Source organism: Saimiri boliviensis, chromosome 11, assembly GCF_048565385.1.
Source record: "Saimiri boliviensis isolate mSaiBol1 chromosome 11, mSaiBol1.pri, whole genome shotgun sequence".
Classification (NCBI taxonomy): Eukaryota; Metazoa; Chordata; class Mammalia; order Primates; family Cebidae; genus Saimiri; species Saimiri boliviensis.
In genome coordinates, this window is record NC_133459.1 from 108521081 (window position 1) to 108546424 (window position 25344).

The 25344-nt window shown below is 34.7% G+C and overlaps 1 protein-coding gene and 1 long non-coding RNA gene across 4 annotated transcripts in view; one reads left to right on the forward strand and one right to left on the reverse strand.

Annotated features, from left to right (window-relative positions):
* OLFM3 (olfactomedin 3) overlaps positions 1-24792 on the forward strand; it is a 194021-nt gene extending 169229 nt beyond the window's left edge. For both annotated transcript variants that reach the window (XM_010343804.3, XM_074381333.1), the window contains exons 4-6: positions 4282-4501; positions 22149-22255; positions 23368-24792. In XM_010343804.3, coding sequence (XP_010342106.1) covers positions 4282-4501; positions 22149-22255; positions 23368-24045 — 1005 coding nt within the window. In that variant the 3' untranslated portion in view covers positions 24046-24792. The remainder of the gene's footprint in view (positions 1-4281; positions 4502-22148; positions 22256-23367) is intronic.
* LOC141580336 (uncharacterized) overlaps positions 1-25344 on the reverse strand; it is a 494168-nt gene that overhangs the window by 259223 nt on the left and 209601 nt on the right. Inside the window, exon 2 of one of the 2 annotated variants that reach the window (XR_012512566.1) lies at positions 1698-1780. This is a non-coding gene — a long non-coding RNA (uncharacterized LOC141580336). Of the gene's footprint in view, positions 1-1697; positions 1848-25344 lie in introns of those variants that run through there. The other variant, XR_012512565.1, reaches the window with a different exon arrangement.

A 25344-nucleotide genomic window follows, 5' to 3' on the forward strand; every position in this document is an offset into this window, starting at 1 on the left:
CTATGTGTGAAAGAGTCATGAATTTTAAGGAAAAACTCTTGGTCTGATAATGCAGTCTGAGCTTCTGTTAAAAGTAAATCATCTGCCTTTCCAAGGCACAGCCCACAGTTCATAAAACACACTGTGGTTGCCCACTTAACAGCCTCTGTTTTTCTTGCCAATTAGGAAGTGAGATTCCCTACTGACGTTGAGGGAGTGGATCTGAATTCAAGCCCTTCAAGGAAAGGAGCGCTTCCTGCACCTAATGGTGGCAGGTGGGGAGCTAGTGAGGAACATGCAACAGAGTCTCTGCCTAACACATTTTAACGTGGCAGAAAATTTCATGGTTTTGTAATTTTCTTCAGTGGTACTCAAGAGACTGAGTAGAGAGGTGTGGAAGAGAATTATACCCTGAACTGGTTTTAAAGCTTTACTAAGAATGTCATAACAGAAGTAGAAGAGGGAGAGAAAGTTGAGGTTATTGAAAAGAGAGGGAATGGAAATAATTAATCATGAGATTTAAATTGAAGAGAGAAGTAAACAAAGCCAGCAGGTGAAGATATTAGGGCAAATCAGAGCAAGACTTAGAAGATATAATAATAAGTTTAAAGATTATTGAAAATGAATGTATGAGTGAAATGGATAAATAGGAAACTTATGGATAACGTAAGTATATGAGGTTGAAGAGCAAAATAATTAATTTTAGGCAGTATTTATTGAGCCCAAACCACACACAAAGTACGGCTAGCACCTCTGCTGGATGTATTATACGTAATCTCTCTTCTATGAAAGACAACTAACACACAGGTGAATTGATAGTGAGTAGAGGCATAAACATTACTTAAAAGCACCAAGGGAAGAGCAAGTAATTTTGTTTTTAAAAGGGGAAGAATTACAGGAAAGCAGTTTGGGACTAGTGACCCTACCCCTCCACTACTAAATTACAGGGGGTCAAGAAAACCAAAAGATTTTCTGTGTCAATTTTCAATGCTCAGAGTTAGAGTGTAGATGGTAAGGTAACAAGGTGAACATAATGTTGAGGTCATCGGCAAAGTAGAAAATAGTAAGCTGGCATTTAGTTGTGGGAAGAGCATTCCTAGAAGGAACTAACCGGGAGGAGAGGAGCTCAGACTGCTTGGTGCAGATGGACAATGTAGTGAGAATTCTGCAAAGCCCAAGGACAGCTTGAGCGTGTCAGGGTTGACAGGGCTGAGGAATGAATAATGAAGTATGTGCATCTTTGGGAACTTTTGAGAGAAGACGGAAAACAAAGAAACAAAAAAGATACAAACCTGAGATAAACCCAAAGAAATAATGTGCCTAGTCTATAAATTTCCTAGCAGCAAATCAGCCAGGCTACTAATAAGAAAACAATTTACAGGCCACAGCACCATGTGACATAATGGTTTGGATTTTCCTAGTTCATGTAATCCAAGTATATGCTGAAGTTATATGTCAAAATTCAAATAACAGTAATGATTACAACAATAGCTATTTTTTGGAACAATTATACATATTCAAGGCACGCTTCTGAGCACTTTCAGTATGTTAACTGTATAATCCTTACAACAATCTTGTAATTCAGGCACTATTTTCATATCCAGTTTAAAGATAAAGAAACTGATGCACAAAGAGTGTATCTGTCCATTCTTACACTGCCATAAAGATCTGCCCTGAGACTGGGCAATGTGTGAAAGAAAGAGGTTTAATTGACTTACAGTTCTGGATGGCTGGGGAAGCCTCAGGAAACTTACAATTACGGCAGAAGGGGAAGCAGGCACTTTCTTCACAAGGCAGTAGGCTAGAGAGAGAGAGAGAGACAGAGAGTATGAATGCAGAAGTACTACAATTTAAAACCATCAGCTCTCATGAGAACTTAGTATCAGAAAAGCATGAAAGACACAGCCCCCACGATCAAATTGCCTTTCACCCAGTCCCTCCCCTGACATGTGGGAATTACAATTTGGGATGAGATTTAGGTAGGGACACAGAGTCAAATCATATCAAAGAGGTTGAGTAGTTTATCCAGAGACATATATCTAATATGCTTGAGAACCAAGATTCAAACTCACAAAATCCAACTCCAGACCTATACCTCCTAATATTAATGCTGCATTGCTTCTCCAAGTAGACTTTAGGTCTCTGAATTACAAATAATAATAATTATCTGCTCAACATATATTCGTGGAATTTATTTATTTGTTGAATCCTACCATGAGTTGGATTTTGCTCTAAGTGCTGGTACTGTACTGGAAAAGAGGAAATGGAACATTCCGAAGTAAATTCAATATTGAAGAACACTCTAAAAAAATCTTCCTCTGATATGCAATTTCCATCTTATCAAGAACACTGAGTAGGTTTTGTTTTCTACACTCTTTCAGATAGAAAGCTCATGCCAATGACTATACTTGAGATTGTCATTCTTATATGAAGAGATTGATGTTGGCTCTACTCTAGCTGAGAACTTGGCTGTGAAAGCAATATAGTAGAAAGTGAAATTCTAGAAGAGATTAGCCAACAAAGATCTATGCTATTCTACTTTAATCTTTTAAGTATTTGAGTTGAGCATTGGGTGGGCTTTCCAATGCTCTCATACAAGTTTCAAGAGTTTCACAATTGATTGCCAATAATCAAATTATGAAGGTTGAAAAGATTAAAGAATATAAATACCTAGTTTTCAATTGAGGGAGAAGAAAATCTACCAACATTTTGACATCGCATTGCTTGCTTTTAAATATGCCCATAGTAGAATGTAAAACCTTCCATTGTAACGGTTGTTATAATGTGCAGAAAATGATACTAACAGAAATATTCTCATTAAAATCCTAATGAAACAATTGTGTCTTCCTTTAGGGATGTTACAAGATACTCTAACTAATAAGTCTATTTCCAAATGAGCTGACAAAATGAGCAAAGCTCTGCAGTTCTGCCTTTTGACTGTGTTATTTATGAATCTTTCTCATTATTAAGTCTCTTCTTAGCCTCCCACTCAATATGTACATGTGAACAAATTCAAAGATTCTGAACTTACAGAGGAAGTTGGAAATTTCCCCACAAGAAACTCAAGTCCATAAATCAGGGCAGCAATGGGAGTTCCTGCTATTTTAATGCATTTATAGTAATAACATCTACTGAATGTAATTTAAAAAATGTAATTTTCAGCTCCTTAAATTAGTGAGTGTAAGTATGATATCTGACAGCACCTATGTATTATTCTTAAATAATCATAAGAGGGACAATTCTTTCCACAAAAGATATTATTTCCCATAAATTCACAATATGGAATCAAACTGCTGAAATTATATATATATATATATATATATATATATATAGCCATGCCTATTGAAATATATAACACACACACACACACACACACCCCCCAGGTGTATCACACGAAGTGTGTGTGTGTATGTGTTTGATGAAAATCAATGCTTCAGTTTCAAACAGCTCTGTGTAACTGGCTCATATGTTACATAAACTAAGCACCTTGGTTCTTAAAGAGTTAATTCACTACAGGGGCAAGCAATTTTGCCTTACATAATGACCTCTAAAGTATCTATGTTAAGATAAATGGAGTCAAAGTATAGGTAATAATTCAAAATAGGAAACAGTAGCATACATTTCTTTGAGCCTTGGGAAGCTTCACATGATTTATTATGCTTACTGAACTTATCTTCATAATGAAGTTGTTTTAAAATGGATATTAAAAAGATCTAGGTATACCTGAGAACAAAGGAAAACAAAATTGGCAGATGGCCATGATGGAAAAATTCTAAGTGTCAGAAAAAAGCTGATCCAGAATCCAAAATTGTCTGTATGTTCCCCATAACATGGGTACCTGATAGGTGAGTGTGATTAGACTCAACTGAGCAATTATAGGGTATTTGACCTATTTCCAATCACTTTATTCAAACTTAATTCATAATTAGAAGATGGATTCTGCTTAATTTCCTAACTAGATAATGCATTGTTCCCTATATAAAATTTTAGCAGAAAATGAGATAGTATATAACCCATAGTTTGTACCATAGGAAGTTTTTCTAATTATGATAAGGCTACATTTGTTACAGAAAAGTATCTAAGCATTTAAACAAGGTTTTGTATGGAAAAGCTGAAATAAATGGACTTACTACTACTAATCACATGGCCACTTAAATTTTCACAATATACTTAATTTCAACCAAAAATCAATAAGGAATTTTGAAGCTGTTTTAATAATTTCCTTTAGTATCATAATAAAAAGAACGGAGCAGCGTGATCTGTTTTAAATGGCTCTCAGGAACAATAGGCTGCTTTTCACAGGAGTTGAAAGAGAAAATGGATGAGCTCCTGCCCTTAATCCCCGTGCTGGAACAGTATAAAACAGATGCTAAGTTAATCACCCAGTTCAAGGAGGAAATCCGGAATCTGTCTGCCGTCCTCACTGGAATTCAGGAGGAAATTGGCGCCTATGACTATGAGGAGCTACATCAAAGAGTGCTGAGCTTGGAAACCAGACTTCGTGACTGCATGAAAAAACTAAGTGAGTATGACAATTTCCTTTGTCTAAGTTACGTTTTTATGTAGTTTCAAAAAAAATGTGTTCTTAATGTTTTATAAAGAGTCATAAAATATCTCATTGTAAGAAATCAGAGCCTAAGTGTGAAGTGTCCCCTAATGACTTAAGCATGTCTAGGTGCTCTTTGCCAGATCAATGGCTTCTTGATTTTTAGAGCACTGTGTCACCATTTGGTGGCTTCATATAAGTAGTCTGGCAAATACAGTCAACTTTATTGACTACACTAGTGGACACACATTTTATTTTCCAATATGTGATTATCAGTCATTGCTTGGCCAGGGGAAAAAGAAGCCTTTGTTGCTGTTCTTGTTGTTGTTAGTGGGGAAATTTAGAGACGAAGGAAAAGGAAGTTACCCTGGAACCAAATGTTAAACAGCAATTATTAAGGCAAATGGAAACAGGTCCTTCAATTTATAGCATTGTCATCAACTGCTCTGATCTACTGAAGAAATGAAAAGGAGGCAGCTACTTAAATGTACTCGCCACTGTGTAAGGAGTCAAGTGTGTGGCCTGGGTCGTGGGCTTTAGTTCTTGCCTCCTAAAATGTGTGGTCCACCCTGGTCTGAGTTACAAACTCTTTCATGGCATCCATGAGCCAATTATTCAGTCGAAGTCAACATGGGACTAGTCTGCAACTTGAATGTAAAATAAGCAAGTAGCCATGAATTGAACAGGAGGAGTGGTAAGTTTATTCAGGATCAGTATTTTAGTTGCAGGCATGATGTGGCATGACAAGGAGGGCAACTCCATACCTATAGCAAGTGTCCTCTCAAGAGAAATAAAACCTTTTGTGGAACAGAAAAACTGGGAAGAGGAGCATTAAAAAAGCATTAAAAAAGAATGATTAACTATTTCTAGTAAAGAAAACTTCAGTGAACAAATGTCAACATTTAAAATACAATTTGAGTGGCTTACAAGAACATTTTAAAGATTGTTTTACAAATATGCTTCATGTGATAAAAAGAGATCCAAAATGCAAAATGTTGCATTCAGTTATCACAGCCTCAAAATAGTGTGGGATATTGCCACATCAGAGGCCCCACTGCCATCATACTAGGATTTCTAAGAGAATCCAACAAAGTGAATCCGAAAGAAATAAGGTAAACCTGAAGGCCTAAACACATGTCCAAGATCCTCAGCTCCTTACCCCTCATCAAACACAGTCTACACTCTTTCATCTACACTTTGTCTCCTAACAATCAACTATGTGTAATAGATCCTGTGACTCTAGTTTTCCTTCCTCTCTAACTCATTGTGTACATTATTTCCCAAGGGATTTTCTAAAGTATAAATATGAAATTATTTTGAGCTTCTTAAAATCTCCTATGGATTCCTTATGTCATAAGATACAGTCCATGGCTTATGTGAACCTTCATGGGTGGACCCTTCTGCTTCTCCAGGCTTAGGTTTTGCCACTTCTCTCCTCACATACTAAGTTCCAGTCATGTGTGCCTTCCACTGTCTTACTATAGAGCTGTTATAAGTTGCTGTTTGTTCCTGCTCCTGAAACACTCCTTCCCCTAGGTAGCCTCCCTTCATCAACACACTTTCACCTGTCACATGTGATAAACTATTCATTCATCAGGTCTCAGTTAAAATGTTATGTCTTGCTGGAATCATTCATTGCCCTCCCAGACTAGGCTGGTGTCCTTGACAGGCACTTCCAAACCCTGATATTTCACTAATGATTGGACTTCTCTTGTTTCGTTATCATCCTACGTGTAATAAAATGTGTCCTCCTAGACATTTTTTCCGAGGAACAAGAGAACAATGTGTATCATATTCACTCTAGGTGTTGGATCTTCCAATGCCTAGAAAATTGCCTGGCTAAGAAAAGACACTCAATAAATATTTGGTGAATAAATTTACTCTATAAGGAATCAGAGGAATAATTTCTATGCTTCTCAACAGAGTATTACTCATTTCAAGTAGCAGAGAATGATCTGTTTTACTTGTAACAAGAAATGCATCTTTTTAGCCACATCCTATTTGAGTCATAATGGCAGGGTGTGATGAGACTAAGCAAGGGAAAAGTTATTTATTTAACATAGCACTTAAATAATTTTTTAATGTGCTCTGCTTTTATAATTGAAGTTGTACAGTTTATGGTTAATATACAATAGGTAAACATTACTTATATAAGAAAATTCTGCAGTTATATATTTTTTTATATTAAGAAATATCTTTAGTTCAATGCTCATATTAGTGACAGGGCTTGCCAGATGGTATCTCCACCAAATAAGATAAGAAGTAAATCTCAAATGAAGAATTACCCGGTGTCCTCAATATGCACATTACTTAGGGGGTTACAAAGAAATATCCCAATGCATTTTGCATTAACTCGTAAAATATGTTTAAAGATTTTCTGCAAGAGACAGTCTGTAGGATTTGTCTGGGTAGGGCTTTGACTTACTTTTGAGGAGGAGGCCCATTTGTTATAGAGAAACCATTCCAGACCCTGAGAATCCATTCACTCTTTTATTCCTAGTGTATCACAATCAACCCAAGCCCATAGGCATTGCATGTAGTGAACCAGCATCTGCTAAGTAAAAATGCACTCCACTGAAGCAAGGACAAGCAATAGGATGATTCTAGTTAGTAAAGCCCCTGAAACTTAAAGTATGTCAGTTATGTTTTTGAGTGAACAATACAGAAAACTCCCGGGATTTGTTCAGTTTTAGAAATGAGTTTTCCTTCTACAGGTATTCTGTCTGCTTTACTAGACGGAAATAATCTGTACTGCAGTTGGGTAGTTCTATATATTCCCCAGCTCTTTTTCAATCCCATTTGTTTGTTTTTTCTCATCCACGTATTGCATCTTCCAATACTGAAAATGATATTTTGGACCAAGAGGGTTAATCTAAGTAGACCATATTCATCCTTTTTATTCTTCCTCCTGAACTTCGTATATTATTTGTATAGTGTCCTTATGCTTAGCACTTGATCCTTAATATCGGCAACATCACGGATCTTTTCAATTAATTTTCTCCAGTGGACCACAGTGTTAGAAATAATTTGATTGACAAATAAACTGCATTAGTTAATCAATATTTATTTTATTTTAGCTAATCTAAAATAAAACTTGGCAACTAATACAATACAAATACCAAACAGCAATAAAATAGTATTCAACTTCCTTATTTAATGAGATGGTTGCTGTATAAGCTAATTGAGATGACCCTATAAAATACTGCAAATAGTTCCTATGTTTCACAAATGCTTGCGTAGATTATTAGCGGCCCTCAGCTTCTTATTCACTTAGTAGAGAGGCCATTGCCACCAACAATGAATCTAACTCTTTCATGCTTTTTATCTCAAGAACTGTGTAGATTTTACTATCCCATCACGTTTAAGTCAATTGACACTTATTGAGCATCTCCTGAGGAAAAAGGATATTTTATCAACTGGACCACAGCCGTTAATTACAATGTAGAAAACATCCAGGAAGAGCCATACAGTCCTAATACAGTGAAATATAAAGCCACATGGTCACTGAAAAAATAAATAAATGAATCCTCATATTTTCTATTTTTTAAAAGAGCCACTCTATTTGAAACAAGATGTCTGGTAGTATATTATATATATATTGCATAAATGTATGTAGGTATATACACAACTGCAAAAGAAATCAAACATATAACTGAGTGTACCAGTAGGTTATAATTTGATTAACACTCAATTTAGTATTTACATTTCCTGGCAATTGGTACAGTTTGGATCAATTCATCTCTGAGAACCCTTTAACTCCAAGTCTAATATTATCTCATAAGTGTCTGATTATCCATATATCAGAATGCATGGACTTCGGAAAGAAAACTGATGTTAACTTCAGGACCATTAACAGAAGGGTAGAGAAAAAGAAAAGCATATCAGGGGTTCAATTGCTCCAAAAGGTCTATAATCTAGTTGCTATTATGCTCAGATCTAGAGTGGGACATTGGATAATTATAGAATCAGCAATATAGTAACAAGAGCAAGAAGACTTATTCATCAATGGCATCTTCACTCTACACAAATGCTTCTCAACCCACACGGCCAATTAGCAGAGGGTAGAAATGGATTAGAGAGAAACAATAAAATTACAACAATGATGAATGTGTTGTCCCTCACTTTTTCAGGGCATTTGCTTTTAAATAAATGTCACAAGGTACATCACATGAATTTTAAGATGCTAAAAAACAAGCTAGTCTTATCGCCTGAAAGATCTAAGTTACCCCCAAATAGTAAATAAGGCCCTAAAGGAAACATAAGTCATCAAGACCGCTAGGGCACCATGGGCACTATTTTGCTTATTTCTACTACAGAATTAATTAAAGGTTTGAAAAATTGGGAAATTGTCTCAACAACAATGCACCCTCTGGCCTGAATGAGGTACAGTAATGTCCTTTTCTAAGTGCTTAATGTACTCCAATGAAAGACAGAAGAGAATAAAGTCCCCTTTTCTTAACTGAATCATGTCGCATTCCTAGATATGCAGAACGTAACTGTATGTATGTGAGAATTTGACTGAAAACATGGTTAAAGTTCATACACACCCATAAGAACACCAAATAGATATTTAATATAGATTACTATAAGGATTTCCAGCTTTCCATTCCTTTGCCCCCAACTCCCTTGTGTTAGTGCTGTTTTAGGGCAATGGTTTGGTGCCATCTAGTGAAGCACCAGATTCTATTACACTCAAATGTTCCTTCTCTTCTCAAAACTGAAGTTTTGAGACTTCATGTTTAACAGAAGGAACATTAGAAACTTAAGGTCACAAGTAGAGACTTGAGTTTACTGTCTTTACTTTTTATGCCAAATTAGTTTTTAAACAAGAACCAAATTATATTCTAACACTTTTATTTAACAATTATTTATTGACTCCCTAACGTGTCCTGGTATTTGTGGATATAAAGATGAGAAGGAGACCGTCTCCCTCTTCCTGTCAAGGTTACATTTTAGTGGGGACAACTGACACATAAGTAAATAACTACAGCAATATTGAGTGCCTACTGCTTGACATGTACTAGGCCAGTTGCTTTACATGTGCTAGTTCCAGTCTAAGCAAGGACTCTAAGTTAGGCATTAGCATCAACAACTTAACTAAAACAGATTCTCAGAAAGTTCAAATTAACTTGTCAAAGATTCATTTTAGAGGCAATCACTTTACATGGAAGTTCTTCTGAGTTCAAAGACTGAGATTTCTTCCCCGATACATAATGTCTTTGTGGGGTACATGCAATAATAAAGAAACCCCCAGATACCTCAGTAACTTTAATTTAATGAATAGAACCACCATTCACCCAATTGTTGTAGAAAAAAGATGCTAGATTCAAATCATTCTTGATTCTTTTCTGAACTTCACACCGCCATACAATCACCACGTCTTTTATCTCCCATCTCACCAATCTCTCACAGGGTACATCACATGAATTTTAATTTTAACCACCTCTTAAGCATCCTCACTTCCACCAGCCTAATTCAGAGTGTCATTCATGATGTTTCAACTGAATTACTCAAATGGCCTCCTAACCATTTGCTTTAGCTCTCTATAACTAAAAAGTATTTAGTTCAATCTTTGTCCAATCCAAATCTTGTTGTATTACACCTGTATTTAAGTGGTTTACCTTTAAAATGTAATCCAAACACCTTTGCATGCTTTATCTTCATAAAATGGACTCTGCCTGATTCTCCAGAGTTCTCATGTTTTCACGATGTGCTCACTCTAAGCTTTAAGCATTCTACTCTTGCAGTTTGTCAATTGTGCGTGCTTTCTTTACCTCCTTGATGGTGAACTTGCTCTCCCTTGCCATGGAACACTCTTTCTTCCCACTTTAACTATACCCTGATTGTTCCTTAATGTGGTTGGATTCCCCTGGCATGATCTCTCACAACCCCTTCCCCTACTCTCTCATGACACTTAATACATTAACACATTTTACAGAAAATACTCATTTGATTTCTTTTAATCTTTACACTCTTATAAATAAATTGTCCCTGCACTGAGAATTCGGAAACCATCAATGTCTTGTTCTAGTGGAATTTCTAGAGACTATCACAGTATACCTGAAACATAGTGGACAAAAATTAGTGCCTGCAATTTCATTTTTAGAATCAAAATCTTTAGGTTGCTTTTCAAGAAATAAATCAGTGTATGTCAAATATAAAACGCATCTATAGCTTTTACAAAGCCAAAAAGCTTTGAGGGGAAAGGAAAATAAAAGCACAGCCTTTTTCCACATTTGTTGTCATTGCCAATTGTTCTCTCTTCAATGGCAATGCAGTATTTCATTCCAAAACACCTGATACTTTGCTTTACTAGCACTTAAATAAGAGGCACTGAAGACCTCAGTGAAAGCAGGAATTAGCAAAAAAGTCAAACTGTGTGTCTGAGGTACAGAGGAGTGAGGTTTGACTCAGAAATGCAATAGAGGAAATTTATAAAAATATGCCCTTAAATTAAATTGAATCTTCAAAAAAGACCCTTACCAAAAACCACCTTGCTCTTCCCAAAATTCTGGGTTGTAAAACAGAATGTCCACATCTCCATTGTCTACGTATTTGACTTATTCTTCTGGTTCTCTGGAACCTTAGTTATATTTTAGCAACATTTTTGGTAACTGGTAAATTTTATCATAAATTTATTTATCATCAATTCTCCTCTTTTTATCTCCTACATGTTTCTAGATTACAACTAAATTGTAAGCCTTTGAATGATATAAAACCTGTATTTCCAAAGGCAAACAGGGATTGTCAAATTAGTTGGGATTTTATAACACAATTCATCATTCAGTTTGGATGCTGAACAGGCTTCTCCTTAAAGATATGTTCATAATATTGGCTTCATCTCAGAAAAGGTTAAAGGAAGAGTCAAGGAAATTTAAAAAATAATGCAGAGGGTGAAATTGTGTTAACTTTGAAAAGTGTGGGTTGTTTAGACATGTTTACATTAGTCTTGATCCCATTAGCCAGATAACTGCTAGAAATGCATTCCAGTGCTCTATCCAATACAGTTTAATTATCCATTCTTATCCCTACCTTTCCCTCATTAGTATAACTAGTAGGGCTGGACATGCAAATAAAAGTTTAAATAATATAAATTCATTTTACTAACAAATGTATGGTACAGACAGACTTATTTTAAGTACCTAAATAGATAGACTTTAAAGATCAAATCATATGTATTTCTTAATGCATGAGTTCTCTAATGGCCTTAAGTAAAAGAAATAACATTCTGTTCATAAGCATATTCAGTAATCCATATAATCTGTTTATAAAAGCATGGGCTTAGGATTCAAATCCAGAAGCTATTAGTGCAGGATATTACAGGGTACAATAATATTATATATATATAAACAAAAGAGAGGACAGATGGTTTTTACACTTTGTTAGTCCAAACGACTGATCTTCCTGCTGAATCCCAAATGACATCTTTTCCTGAGCTACTGATTAACAAATATGTATTGTAACTTATTATAAGAAATTTAATGTCCAAAAGTCATGAGAGAAATAAAATGGTCACTTACTTCGGTTACTACATTTGGTAAAATATAGGTTTCAGTACATTTTCTGAACATACGCAATGTGTAAATGCAGTATTTTATAAATGCTAATGTTTTCATATCCTACTGCAGACAGAAGAGCATAGTAGGAGAAAATCAATGAAGCAAGACTCCTAACTTGCTTCTTTGCCATCTACCTTTACAGGAACATTTGTCTTCTAGGCATTTGGGAAAATTATCCTTTCTGTCTGGCTCCCTTTGTCCTCATAAAAAGTGAGAGTAAAGTGAGAAAGATAATGATTTATTTGAACAAAAGCTAGTTTGAAGAAGCTGAGAAATTAAAAAACGACTTTTGTTGTTTATTCTATTTTACTACATTTTACAATACCTTTGTTCCATTAGGATCTGGGATACCTATATTTACTTAACACCAAGGTCCACAAAATTATAACCAAAAACCCTGCCAGTTTGATGTATTCCTGTAACTTTAATTTTACTAATTTCATTTGGCAAGATGATTTCCAGTTTAGGAAATCAATAACCATTTGTAAAAGAAGCATCTACTAAGAAGAAATCAACATCGAGACCTCTTTCTGTCAGCTTTTACTTCCTGCGAATAAGGGTAGATGACAGTGATGATGAACATAATGCTGGTGGTGTTATTTGACAACCACCACAAATACCACCTTCTCTCCATCGGCATGTACATGCTGTTGCTCCACTATCTACTCAATGTTCCCATCATGAAAATGAAACAAATTAACAGCTTCAGACTTTTCATTTGGTAGATGAGGAACCTCCCCTCTGGAGAATAAGTGCATTGTCCAGCATTATACAGTGATTGAATGCTGTGGCCTAGATTTGAAACCAGACTTCCTAACTCATGCCTCAATGTTCAAACCTGGAAGGAATATACCACTCTATGAACATTTCTTGGGAAATTAATGGGAATAAAAACAGACACTCACACATACCATATATATATATATATATATATATATATATATATATATATATATATATATATATGAAAGAAAAGGTAGAAGCGTGATTATTCAGGGTTACACACCAGATTAAACTACCATCTGCTCATGGGCTTCATTTATCTAATTATTGCCTTTCACAACATCAGCATATTGCTCCCCACTAGATTATTTTTATAAAACAAACCTTTCTTAAACAACATCAGCACAACAATAAAAATTCCGTGATCTCATATTTTCCGACCCCTGTCTCCCTACTTCTTTTCCCTTGAAAGACTCTTTTATAGCTGCTGCTTTGGTTTACATTCTTTTCAAATCAATTTCAATTCATTTTCTGGGATCACCACTCTTCATCTGAGTTTTGTAATCAGCAGTGACTCTTGCTGCCAAATTTTATGGTCATTTCTTTGATCTTATGTTGCTAGACATCTTTGTGGTATTACATCCTTCTTAAAACACTTCCAGTGTTTTACAAAGTCAGTATTACATCCTTCTTAAAACACTTTCTTCTTTTGAATTTCTTAATACCCCATTATTTTTTTCTAGTCCACGTATAGCTTATGGGACTTCTTTAGTGAGTCCTATAAATATTATGATTTACAGAGCTCTGTGCTAGATGCCTTTATCTTTTTTGTGTATGCCTTCTCTCTGAGGCAATATGTAGCCCCTGGCTTTCACTGTCATCATTATGCTAAAAACTGTCAAAACTGTTTTGTCAAAACTCAAACAAGTATCTGCTCCCTAGATTCATACACTGTTTCTACTGATATGTGTAATAGTCATGAACAACTTAGAATTGTCTCTGTTGGATTCTTGATTTTGCTCCCAAACCCATTCCTCCCTCAGTCATTTCATCTGAGTAAATGACACTACAATCTGCCTTGCTAGACAAGCCAAAAATCTAGATGTTATCCTTATTTCTTTGAGGTTTTAAATTCCCTTATCTCACATCTAATCCAAAGCCTAATCTTACCAACTTTATTCTAAAAACATACTGCAAGTCCACCTAATTTTCTCCATCTCCATAACTGCCTCCATCATCTTTCACCTAAATCAGCCTGATAACCTTTTAATGAGACATTATGTTTACACTCTCTCCACTCTACAATTAATTTTCTATACAGTAGCTAGAGACATCTTTCTAAGGTACAGCTTACATTCTTTCACTCCCCGACCCCTTTAAAATAATCCAATGGCTTTCCATCATTCATAGAATAAAATCCAAATACTGTCTTCACAAATTTTACAAACTTAATGTGGACTACTGGACTACTCATCTCTCCAACCTCATTTTCTCTGTTCCAAGTGTATTGTAAACACAGTGATTTTTCTGTTTATTTGTTCCTCTTAACTCACCAAGCATATTAAAGCCTTTGCAAGAACAATAATAATTGCTAATATTTCTTAAGTACTTAGCTATGTACCAAGCACTGTTTTAAACATGTAGCCCCTATTTCTTACTAAATCTTCTCAATAACAGTTTGATATAGATATTATTTCTGTTGTTGCCCGTTAGACACTGAGAGGCTAAAAAATTGTTCAGGATCTCCAGCGAGTAAGACGTAAAATCAGGATTCAAATCCAGGTCAACTCTTTAACTCATGTCGCCAACCACTTTTAGATGCTGCCTTCCCCTAGTTCATTCTCTAAATGGCTAAATCCACTAAATAGCTACTCCAGTAAGTAAACTAAATGCCTAAATGTCCTTCTTTGTCAGTAAGATTTCAAATTAAATACCACGCACTGAAAGGTTTTCCTTACTCTCCCAATATCAAGTAGCTCCCAGTCACTCTTCAAAAAATTGCCTTACGTGAATATTGGCATTACATTTACTTTTGTGTGATATCTTTATTCAGATTTTTAGTTTATCTAGTTTGCTTATTTATTTATTCTTTCTCCCTTCTCACCAAAATGTAAGCTTCATCAGAACAGAAGTGTCACGCCTTGCTCATTATGGTTAATTCTAGTATGTGGAACAATGCTTTCTGCTCAAAATCCTTATCTGGATGAATGAATAAATAAGTGAATGAAACAACCCTGTTCATAGGTCACATACGAAGCCATTCTTTTAAGCACCTAAAAGTTTTGCTCTCTAAGGTAAGATTGGCTGGAGTAATAATCAGTTTTCCCCACAAAACCAAATACAAAATAAAAAAGTCAACTAGTCAAAAGACCACTTTACACTGTTACCAAATGTGGAGAACCTTTATGCAAAGCACTTTGTCCCCTACTCAGTGAAAAGTAAAGGATATTTCATACATAATTATCATATGCCTATTTTGGGTTTTAAGCAAGTATACTGCTATGGAGTATAAAATTTTTAATATACTATTTCAGAATAAGAAACTGAAAATGTAGTTATTATTTTCAAATTGTTAATGCTTTAAGACATTAACTCTTCATTTAAACTATGTTTCTTAGATTAATACTATGAAAATTAGTTTACCCAAAGAGTATGACTCAAGGAGTAAAAGTTGTGATGGACTGAAGTCAAATACAGAGTGCTACTAGGAAGACAAAGCCTGGAATTGCACATTTTGAGTCACTAGGCAGAGAAAAGACAGCTAATGGATGATAGGCGTGAAAGAACAGAACAGAGGCAGGATTACACAGAGGAGAATCAAATAATGTAAAACACCAAGCTCATAAATGTTCATAAGACCTTCCGTGGCCAAACACTAGATATATATTGATTTCCTGATTATAGGGATAAGCTTCCATCATACAGACAGAACAACTACCTTTAAGATACATGTGCAGGAACAAATCAGTGAGATTTGGTGAAATATAATTATATTTTATTTTTTTTCTAGATAGACATATTCATTTTTTATTAAAAAAACAAACAAACAAAAAACCAAAACTAAACATGAGACACTAGTTTAATTTGCCTGTTTCTATGTTGACAGCTTATGAGTATCTTTTGTGGGGGAAGAGTAGAGGCAAATATGGCTTAACCTCAGGTATATTTCAGGTTATCTAAGAAGACTGTCTTAATGGAAGGAGTGCTACTATGGTACAGTGCTCATGACTGAATTTCAATAAATTTATTTAATATTGACAAACATTCAGTGCACCCGTTGCTATTTCCTTTTCTTCTCAATGCAGATTTGGTTTGATATAACTTCTTTCATTAACTTTCCTTGCCAGTGGATTTAAAAAAGAGAAAAGAAGAAAAAAAGGCAACAAAAAGTAGAGGCATAAGCTGTAGTATTTTGAGAAGCTGTAACACACGACTTGCCTCCCTGTTCGCCTTTGTATTCCCAGCACCTGGAATACTTCTGACGCAAAATAAGTTCACAGCAGATGGTTGTCAAATGAATAAAATTAATTATTTAATCTGAAAATAGTAACTTTTTTTTTTTACCCTCTAACATATTTCAGAGAAATGCTTTGTGTTACAAGAAAGTAAAGTTTGCTTTCTAGGGTAAGACTGACTGGATTAAGAATCAATTTTCCCCACAAAACCAGGTACAAAAAATAAAAGAGTCAACTGGCCCAAAGACTTCTTTACCATGATCACTCAGTGTTTAAGAGTCAGAAGCTTTTAACCTCCGGTACAAATTATGTCCTATGTGTTGGCCAAAACAACCTAAGGCTTAGCAGTATCCCTTTGCCGTACAGATGCAAGTCTGGATTAGATTCAAGCACCATCAAAGCCAAAGACACCCCAAGCCAGTGATGTGCTGTGGGTTGTTTAGAAATGTTGACTAGATAAGGTTCATGGCATGATTCTGAGTCCCATGAACAGTTATTTTTCAGGTTTCAACTAATCAACATCTGATTATATACACTTCAACATCTGAAATACGTGTAAATTTGAGGCAAATACCAGGATTGTGTCTTCTTGTTTTGTATAAATCAAGCTTCAGTCTTTCAATAAGGTACCTGTACCATAGGGGGCAGTTTTGCTAGTAAAGCAAACTTCACTTTGAGGTTTAATTTATAGTTTGGTCACCTAAAATGTTAAGTCAAACTGCATAACTACAAAATCTATATTCACTTGAACAACAGAAAGAACTTGAGGTCACCATCAATTTTTACAGATTGTGTTTCCATTTGGTGATTTCCTCTGAGTATAAAGTTTTGTAAGAATGAACATTATATTATGTTTATGTTTCATATTTGAGACATATTAATCTGTATTCAAACAAAATTAAACTCAACTGACTTCTAAGATCCTGTATATATATATATATATATATATATATAAAATGATCATAAAATCATTCACATTTTAAAAATATTTTCAAGTTTTAGACTTTTTCTCCTTTAGCAAATCTTCAACAGGAATATACATTTTCCAAGACTGTTATCATTTAACTACTTTGAAATATACATCATTCCTATTTGAATCATATGTATACCATATTTTATTAGAGCTCCTGAACATTTACTAGCCGCTGTAAATTTATTAGCTTTGTTATATTAAGTGATAAATATCTTAATTCATAATATAAATTCTAATTTTTTAAGGTTGAAAGATTTAAAGACCAAGAGATTGCCATGTCAATTGTAAGACAGAGCTAAAAGTTTAAAGAACACAGTTTTAATCTATTTCTTACAGGATAAAGACCAAATTAAAATGCAGGATATTCACAGCGTCCATTTCTGAAAACTGTTTACCTCTTCCAATTTCAACTACTTCCTGGCCCCAAAGAAGCACGGCATATAAAACCTGTAAATGATTTTTCAAAAGGCAATATATAAATGTGATTTTTGCTTTATAAAATTAAAGGCTACTGAATTTTTGCAGCTATTTTAACGTTATCCATTATAACCTAAATATTGTATGCACATAGCTGGAAGATTATATGCTCAGAATAAAAAGCACCAGTCTCCTTCTTCAGTTCTGCTCCCCAGATTTAACCACATTTAACAGTTTAATTTTAGGGCTATTGGTGATTGTGTCTATGTTTCTAATAACATGCCTTTTTATTCAATTATTTTGGTTTATAGTTTTAGACATTGTTTATTGGCTTCCTGTTCTGCAAGATGAGGATTTCGATAACTTTGCCAACTCCACTTTCTTTCATGTTTCCTCCCAATATGATTTCATGACCATTCACAGTTCGACCCTGTAAAATTTGTAATTTCAAGTCTTAAATTTAAATATTCATTATTTTTCAACAATAGGAAAATCTCTTACCACCATATTTTTAAAATATGAAGACAATTACACCCCCATCGCTTTTTTCCATTTCCTCTCCCAGTGTTTAATTTCCTAACAACGTGGACTTTACCTATTCTCCATGTTGTCATGGTTGGAAACATTTTGTCTTTTCTATAATCACAGAGCAGATGAGCTGTCTGACAAGCCTTATGTAATTAGTTTATGGGCTGATTCTACAAGTTAGACATGAGTGTTTACATTATTATAGCAATGTTAATATTGTTCTTTGGGAGCTAAGTGGTGGACTTAAACGCATTTCCTTCCTCTTTAAGTCCAAGGTCATATTTGTTCCATTCAAAGGAGACTATTAAAATTCAGGGAATTATTTTGTATACATCAATAATTGCCTTTGCCATACCAAGTTTTTCTAGAGGATCCCATATAGTCTATCTATGTGTCAATTCCACTTATTTCTGAGACCTCCCTCTGGGAACCGTGCGTCCATTCTGGGCTGATTTTCTCAAGACCAACTGCAGAGTTGTCATTCTGGGACAGGAAACCACTATTTTCCTGTCTTGTGTCTTCCCCTGTCTAGAGGTGCTCACTGCAATATATCCTCAAGTAACTTCTGAAGAAAGTGTTCATTGTAGGTAAATTTTTGGGAAGTTCACATGTCAAAAAATATCTTTATTCTGTTTTTCTCTGATTTTCTTCCTAAGTGTAAAGGCCTTCATCATTTTCCTCTCACATCCAGTATTGGGGATGAGAAGCCCAATTCTGGGCTAATTCTATCTGTTTGCAACAAGCTCATATTCTTTCTCTAAAAATTTCCATTTCAGTTTATTATTCATCTTCTAACATTTCAGAGTAGTTTTTTTTTAAGTAGATCTTTTTTTCAGTAATTATTATGTGTTCTTTTAATCTGCATATTTAGGTTTTGTTACTGGGGAGATTTTCTGTATAATTTCTTTGATAATGTTCTCCCCTCGTTCTCTCTCTCCTCTCATCCTAGAAACCTTTCTCTCCAGATGTTAGAGCTTCTGGATACAACCTAGATGCCTCCATATTTTTTCTTATTTTCATTTTTATCTTTTTTTTGCTTTATTTTTGGGGATAACTCTTTTTATGTTCCAATCTATTTTTTAATATAATTGTTGTTTTCTAACTCTAATGGTTCTTTTGCGTTTTCCTTTCACAGTGTACAGCATATATTATACAAATCTCGTAGAAGGTACTAGCATCTTGTCTATTCTCTGAGTTACTTCTTATTCTACAAATAATCCAGTGTATTTGTGATCTGAGAGCTTATATATTCCAAATAGGCTTAATCGGTTTCATCGTTGGTTTTTCTTTGCCTTCTGGAGTCCTGCATCTACGGATAAAGATGGAATAAATTGCTTTTAAGGCATGGTGTACCTGTTTCCAGAGTCCTGTCTCACTCCTAGCATTGTTTCTCCTTATGTTTCCGAGTCCTCTCTTTCTCCACTTCAAGGCAGATCATCTCCCTCCTCAGGTCTCACTTGCTCTGTGTAGACACAGATGCATCTTACTCCATCTTCATCTTTAATGACCACTCTTTATCAACCCTGCTTTCTGGAAATTGGTTAAAACTTCTCCACCAATGGCTCTTGTACCTTTGCTTTGCTTTTTTGCTTTTGTTTTTTTCCCTCATGATTTACACCTGTACTGTTACTTTAATGAGATCATAGAAAAATGAAAGACGATAAAATCATGTATCAGTCTATCATCTTGAGTCAGAATTACTTTCCCATGCTTAGAAAAATATATCACATGTTTTATGATGCTTTTTAGGGGAAAGAAATGCCCTTTTATTTGTTATGCTCTACTTACACTTCAAATTGTTATGCTCATATCACCTGTTGATTAAAAAATATTTATATAGTACATTATTAAAAATAATATTACTTTCACTTATTCTGCATTCAGAGAATATACTCGACTAGATCCATTCAGAATATGATTAACATTTTCTATTTCAAATTGATACTAATTTACTCATATATTATTTATGTGTTTATAGCAATTAGAGCTTACATATTCCAAATAGGCTTAATGCAAGGTCTTGCTATCCAATACAGATAATGCCATAAAGTCTTTTTCAGATTTGAGGAAATCGTAAAGTAACTCACTTGGTGGCTATAACAATGCCATCACATTTGATTTCTTTTACAAAAGGGGAAAAATATATTCAATTCAGGTTTTATGAAATGCTAGAGGTTACTAAATTTGTAGTTATCACCAAACTAACAGTGCAAGATATAATGTTACCATTCATCATCTTCCTAATTGAAAAGCTTAGTATTCTGTCTATTATAAATTATTCTTATAAGAAGCATATATAGAGAAATGGAGCCAAAATAAGCTCCAGGTTAGAATTAGTTTGTCTTTGTCTTGCTTTGGGTATGTGTTCTTTTCCTTCCAAACAAACAAGAGCCAACAGGAATTAATAGAAATTGATAAATGGCAGAGGAGGAAAGAAGATATGTAGAGCAAATAGGACCCAAAAAAATTTTAAGAAAACAAAGAAACAGAAGAAGATAACATGGTATAAATGCACAAGAAAGAAGATTTTTGTTTAGACCAAAGCGCAACATTTATAAGCAGCCATATTGCCTTTTGCAATGTGTATAATAAATCACTTTTAAATTTTGCTGTTTAAAAATCTCATAAAACTATATATTAGGTGCCATGCTTAACTACCTGTGTGCAGTATACCCATGTAACAAACCTGCACATGTACCTCTCCATCTAAAATAAAACTTGAATTTAAGATGAAAAGAAAGATAAGCACCCAGACTAATATCAACCAGATAAAGGGACAAACACAATATTTTACAATATAGTTAAAACTTTATGGCAATCTTCCTTAAAAGCTCACAATAATGTCTAGCTTTCTGTTTGCTTTTGCTTTTGGCATTTATGAAGTCCAAGTTATTTCTAAGATCTTGTTTGCAGGTGGGCTGATAAAAATACTACAACTTTTGTCATGAACGTCATTAATTTTTCGTCATGTATTACATCTCTTCATCTTTCATCTGCATGTGACTTTGGGGTCTCAGGGTCTGAGTTTTTGGGATTTTCTTCTTTGTGTGTTCATATCTGCCCTATCAGACCTGTTATCTATATAGGGCATTTACCTTTCAAAACTCTACCTCTTTCTGATAGACTGTGACTGATTTTTTTATTTTTATTTATTTATTTGTTTATTTGTTGAGACAGAGTCTTGCTCTGCTGCCCAGGCTGGAGTGCAATGGTGCAATCTCAGCTCCCTGCAAACTCCACCCCCTAGGTTCGAGCGATTTTCCTGCCTCAGTTTCCCAAGTAGCTGTAACTATAGGCTCATGCCACCACACCCAGCTAATTTTTGAATTTTTAGTAGAGACAAGGTTCCACCATGTTGGCCAGAATGGTTTTGATCTCTTAACCTCATGATCCACCCACCTTATCCTCCCAAAGTGCTGGAATTACAGGTGTGAGCCACTGTGACCGGCAGAATTTTTTATTGATAGCCTATGAAGATATCTTTCTTGGAGGCTGCTTCTTTGCCAATACAGATCGAAATCAGTTGGAACTGTTTTTTCTGGCTTGTATAAGTTATCCATAGTCACAAAGCATGGGGGCAGGGAAGGACAGGAGTTTCTGGCCATCAGGTAAACTGGTCTATGGGCAATTCGCGTCATTTGCCTAACTTTTTACTTAAGAGAAGCAGCCCTGAATTGGTATAATAATAATGTTGTTCCTCATTTATTTCTTTTCAGAGTGTACAAATCATTTCCCACTTTAAAAATTTATGTTCAAAATTTGGAGCATAAAAAGCAACTCCTGATGGTTCAAAGTTTGGTTAAAGGGCCTAGGACTTTGAACTATGAATAATCATTCATTCAGAAATGTTATGTTAATCCCATGGATTGACTTAATTTTATGATCCCCTTCTTTGCTCTTAGTGTGAGCATGTGTATTAGAATCATTGCCTATGTTCACTTAATATGTTTGTGTTTCTCTAATTTTAGCATGTGGCAAACTGATGAAAATCACAGGCCCAATTACGGTCAAGACTTCTGGAACCCGATTTGGTGCTTGGATGACAGATCCTTTAGCATCTGAAAAAAACAACAGAGTATGTTTCTCCCACAAACACCTTTGCTTAGAATTAAGTTCTGTTTACACTTTGTCTCTTCTGGACTATTCATTTTCTTCAGGGGTATTTGTTTGTACTTGAAAACTGTTACATAATTTGCAAATATTTTCTGTTTTATAATATTAACATATTTAAGGAAGCATGGCAAATCTATCTCAGTAAAATGTTCCATCCTCCAATTCATCAGTTTAGTGAATCTATTTTTTATTGATGTTAGTCATGTTTTATGCTTGAAAGGGCTAATTACAATCATACAAATTTCCCTCTATACTCTTTCTAAAATATGTTCTTTAGTATGAAAAAACAATAGCACTGAATAAGTGAAAAACTCAAGGGCAAAACAAATTCGCTAAATAAGCTTAAATATCCCTGGAGTCTAGAGGTAATATTAAAAGATATAGCACTGAAACTTTTGGGGGTATTTTCATAAGTTGGCAATGCCTGTATTATGTAAATCAATATGCTAAAAACTTGAGATAGTTCTATTTATGTCCTATTGCAGAACTCAGTATAAATTAAGATTCTCAAGGGTTCCATCCATATGAGGTTAGTTATTAAGTTAGTAAAATGGTTTCATCAAAATGTAGTTGTACTTACAAGCTAGCCCAATAAACAAGTGTTTCTAGAAGATTCTATGGTACTTATTTCAATTGAATATGCAAAATTAGACTATACCCTTTTCTCAGAGCAAGAGATAGAATAAATGTAATTTGCCAAGGTTATATTTGTTGTAGTTTTCACTGATTGCATTGATTTATCAGGCGTTGTAATTTGCATTGACATATGTTTGATTCACTCAGTGATATGCACCAAATGGTCAGGAATTTAAAAAACAGAGCAGGAAAAAGCAAAAGGCAAACTAAGGCCAAGACAGTGAATTCAGTTATTTCTTTTCCACATCAATAGACCATAGCAATATTTTTATAAAACCTGAAATACTCACATTGCAGCAGGTCAGCAATAAGGTAATGTGGCTTCCAGAGCCTGAGAATTATAATATTAATATGTGCTTACTCTCACTGTCTTTCTTTTGGAATTATCAGAAAAGTACAGAATTTAGTCACTCCATTTATTTTTTTCCTTCTTCTCAGGTCTGGTACATGGACAGTTATACTAACAATAAAATTGTTCGTGAATACAAATCAATTGCAGACTTTGTCAGTGGGGCTGAATCAAGGACATACAACCTTCCTTTCAAGTGGGCAGGAACTAACCATGTTGTCTACAATGGCTCACTCTATTTTAACAAGTATCAGAGTAATATCATCATCAAATACAGCTTTGATATGGGGAGAGTGCTTGCCCAACGAAGCCTGGAGTATGCTGGTTTCCATAATGTTTACCCCTACACCTGGGGTGGATTCTCTGACATCGACCTAATGGCTGATGAAATCGGGCTGTGGGCTGTGTATGCAACTAACCAGAATGCAGGCAATATTGTCATCAGCCAACTTAACCAAGATACCTTGGAGGTGATGAAGAGCTGGAGCACTGGCTACCCCAAGAGAAGTGCAGGGGAATCTTTCATGATCTGTGGGACACTGTATGTCACCAACTCCCACTTAACTGGAGCCAAGGTGTATTATTCCTATTCTACCAAAACCTCCACATATGAGTACACAGACATTCCCTTCCATAACCAATACTTCCACATATCCATGCTTGACTACAATGCAAGAGATCGAGCTCTTTATGCCTGGAACAATGGCCACCAGGTCCTGTTCAATGTCACCCTTTTCCATATCATCAAGACAGAGGATGACACATAGGCAAATGTTTTCATTGATCTAAACAGTGTAATTTGTGATAAACTCTATAGGACCACTTCTGTTTTTTTTTTTTCTTTCTTATTATTTTTCATCATTTCTCCAAAGCAAAGCATTTTTTATTGTAAAGTTGGTGTTTCAAAAAATAGCTGAGCTTGTCTAACTTACCATGTTGGAAACACATCTTAACTTCTAAATTTGCAAGGCCTATCATGTCCTTGTCATATAAAGCACTAAAAAAAGAGTTTAAGTGACTAAAGTCATAGTTTTGCAAGAGATTAATGATCTGCCTTATATTAGAGTCAGAGACTAATGGCGGCTTAAATGCATGAATGTCTTTTTTTTTAACTGTCATTTTTTTCTGTCTTTTGCTCCACATCAGGAAATATTTTGGTAGGAATTAGAAGAACAAAAAGCACTTTTACGCCATATATTTCTTTAAAAAAAGTAAGGATTTCATTTATATTGAAAAATAACATTAATCATTTTGCTGTTAACACAATTCTCTGATGCGGTGCTGTACAGTCATTTTTAAATCTCTTGCTAACAATTTATTGGCAGTATGTATTTCTACCATTGTAACCACCATTGTGCTATTGTATCTCTTCACTTCTGTGAAAGTAATATTTTTTATAAAATACATTGAAATTTAATCTCAGTAAATGAGTCCATTTTCAAGTGTGGTCAAGAAGAATTTTCTTGGCTTACCCCTTTACATAAGCATTATGACCTAAAATGAAAACCAAACCAGATACCTTACATAGTGTCTTTATTTTACTCCAAGTTTATTGGGCCACTGACATTGAAGGCAAAACCTAATTTCGTACACCTGAGTTACTCTGTTTACTCCACTGAATGCAACACATACAGTTTCTTGAACAAGATACAGCTGGATTCTAAATATGGATTTGAGTTGACTCTACTCATTTATTATATGCACTAAACAAATTTTGTTCTTCATAGTTAAATGTACAAGAATTTAATTTATATTTTACATACAACTTGCAATAATGAAATTCCTTATATTAGAACCCTGAAAAGCACATAAGCACATTTGAAAACTCTAAGAAAATAAAATTTCTGTAATGTCTTCTAGATTTACATTATGAGCCCTCAGGAGTTATTGGCAAGATTTGTGCAAAAGAAAATGATGGGGAGATCTGGGAGTTGTCTTTGTGATTTCAAAAGTGTAAATAATCAATTCAGAAAACAAAATGGAAAAGCAACCCTTTGCTACCTTGATTCACTGTATGAAAAAAAATAGTGTAACCCAAAGAGAGGAGCTTTACTAATACTTATGTT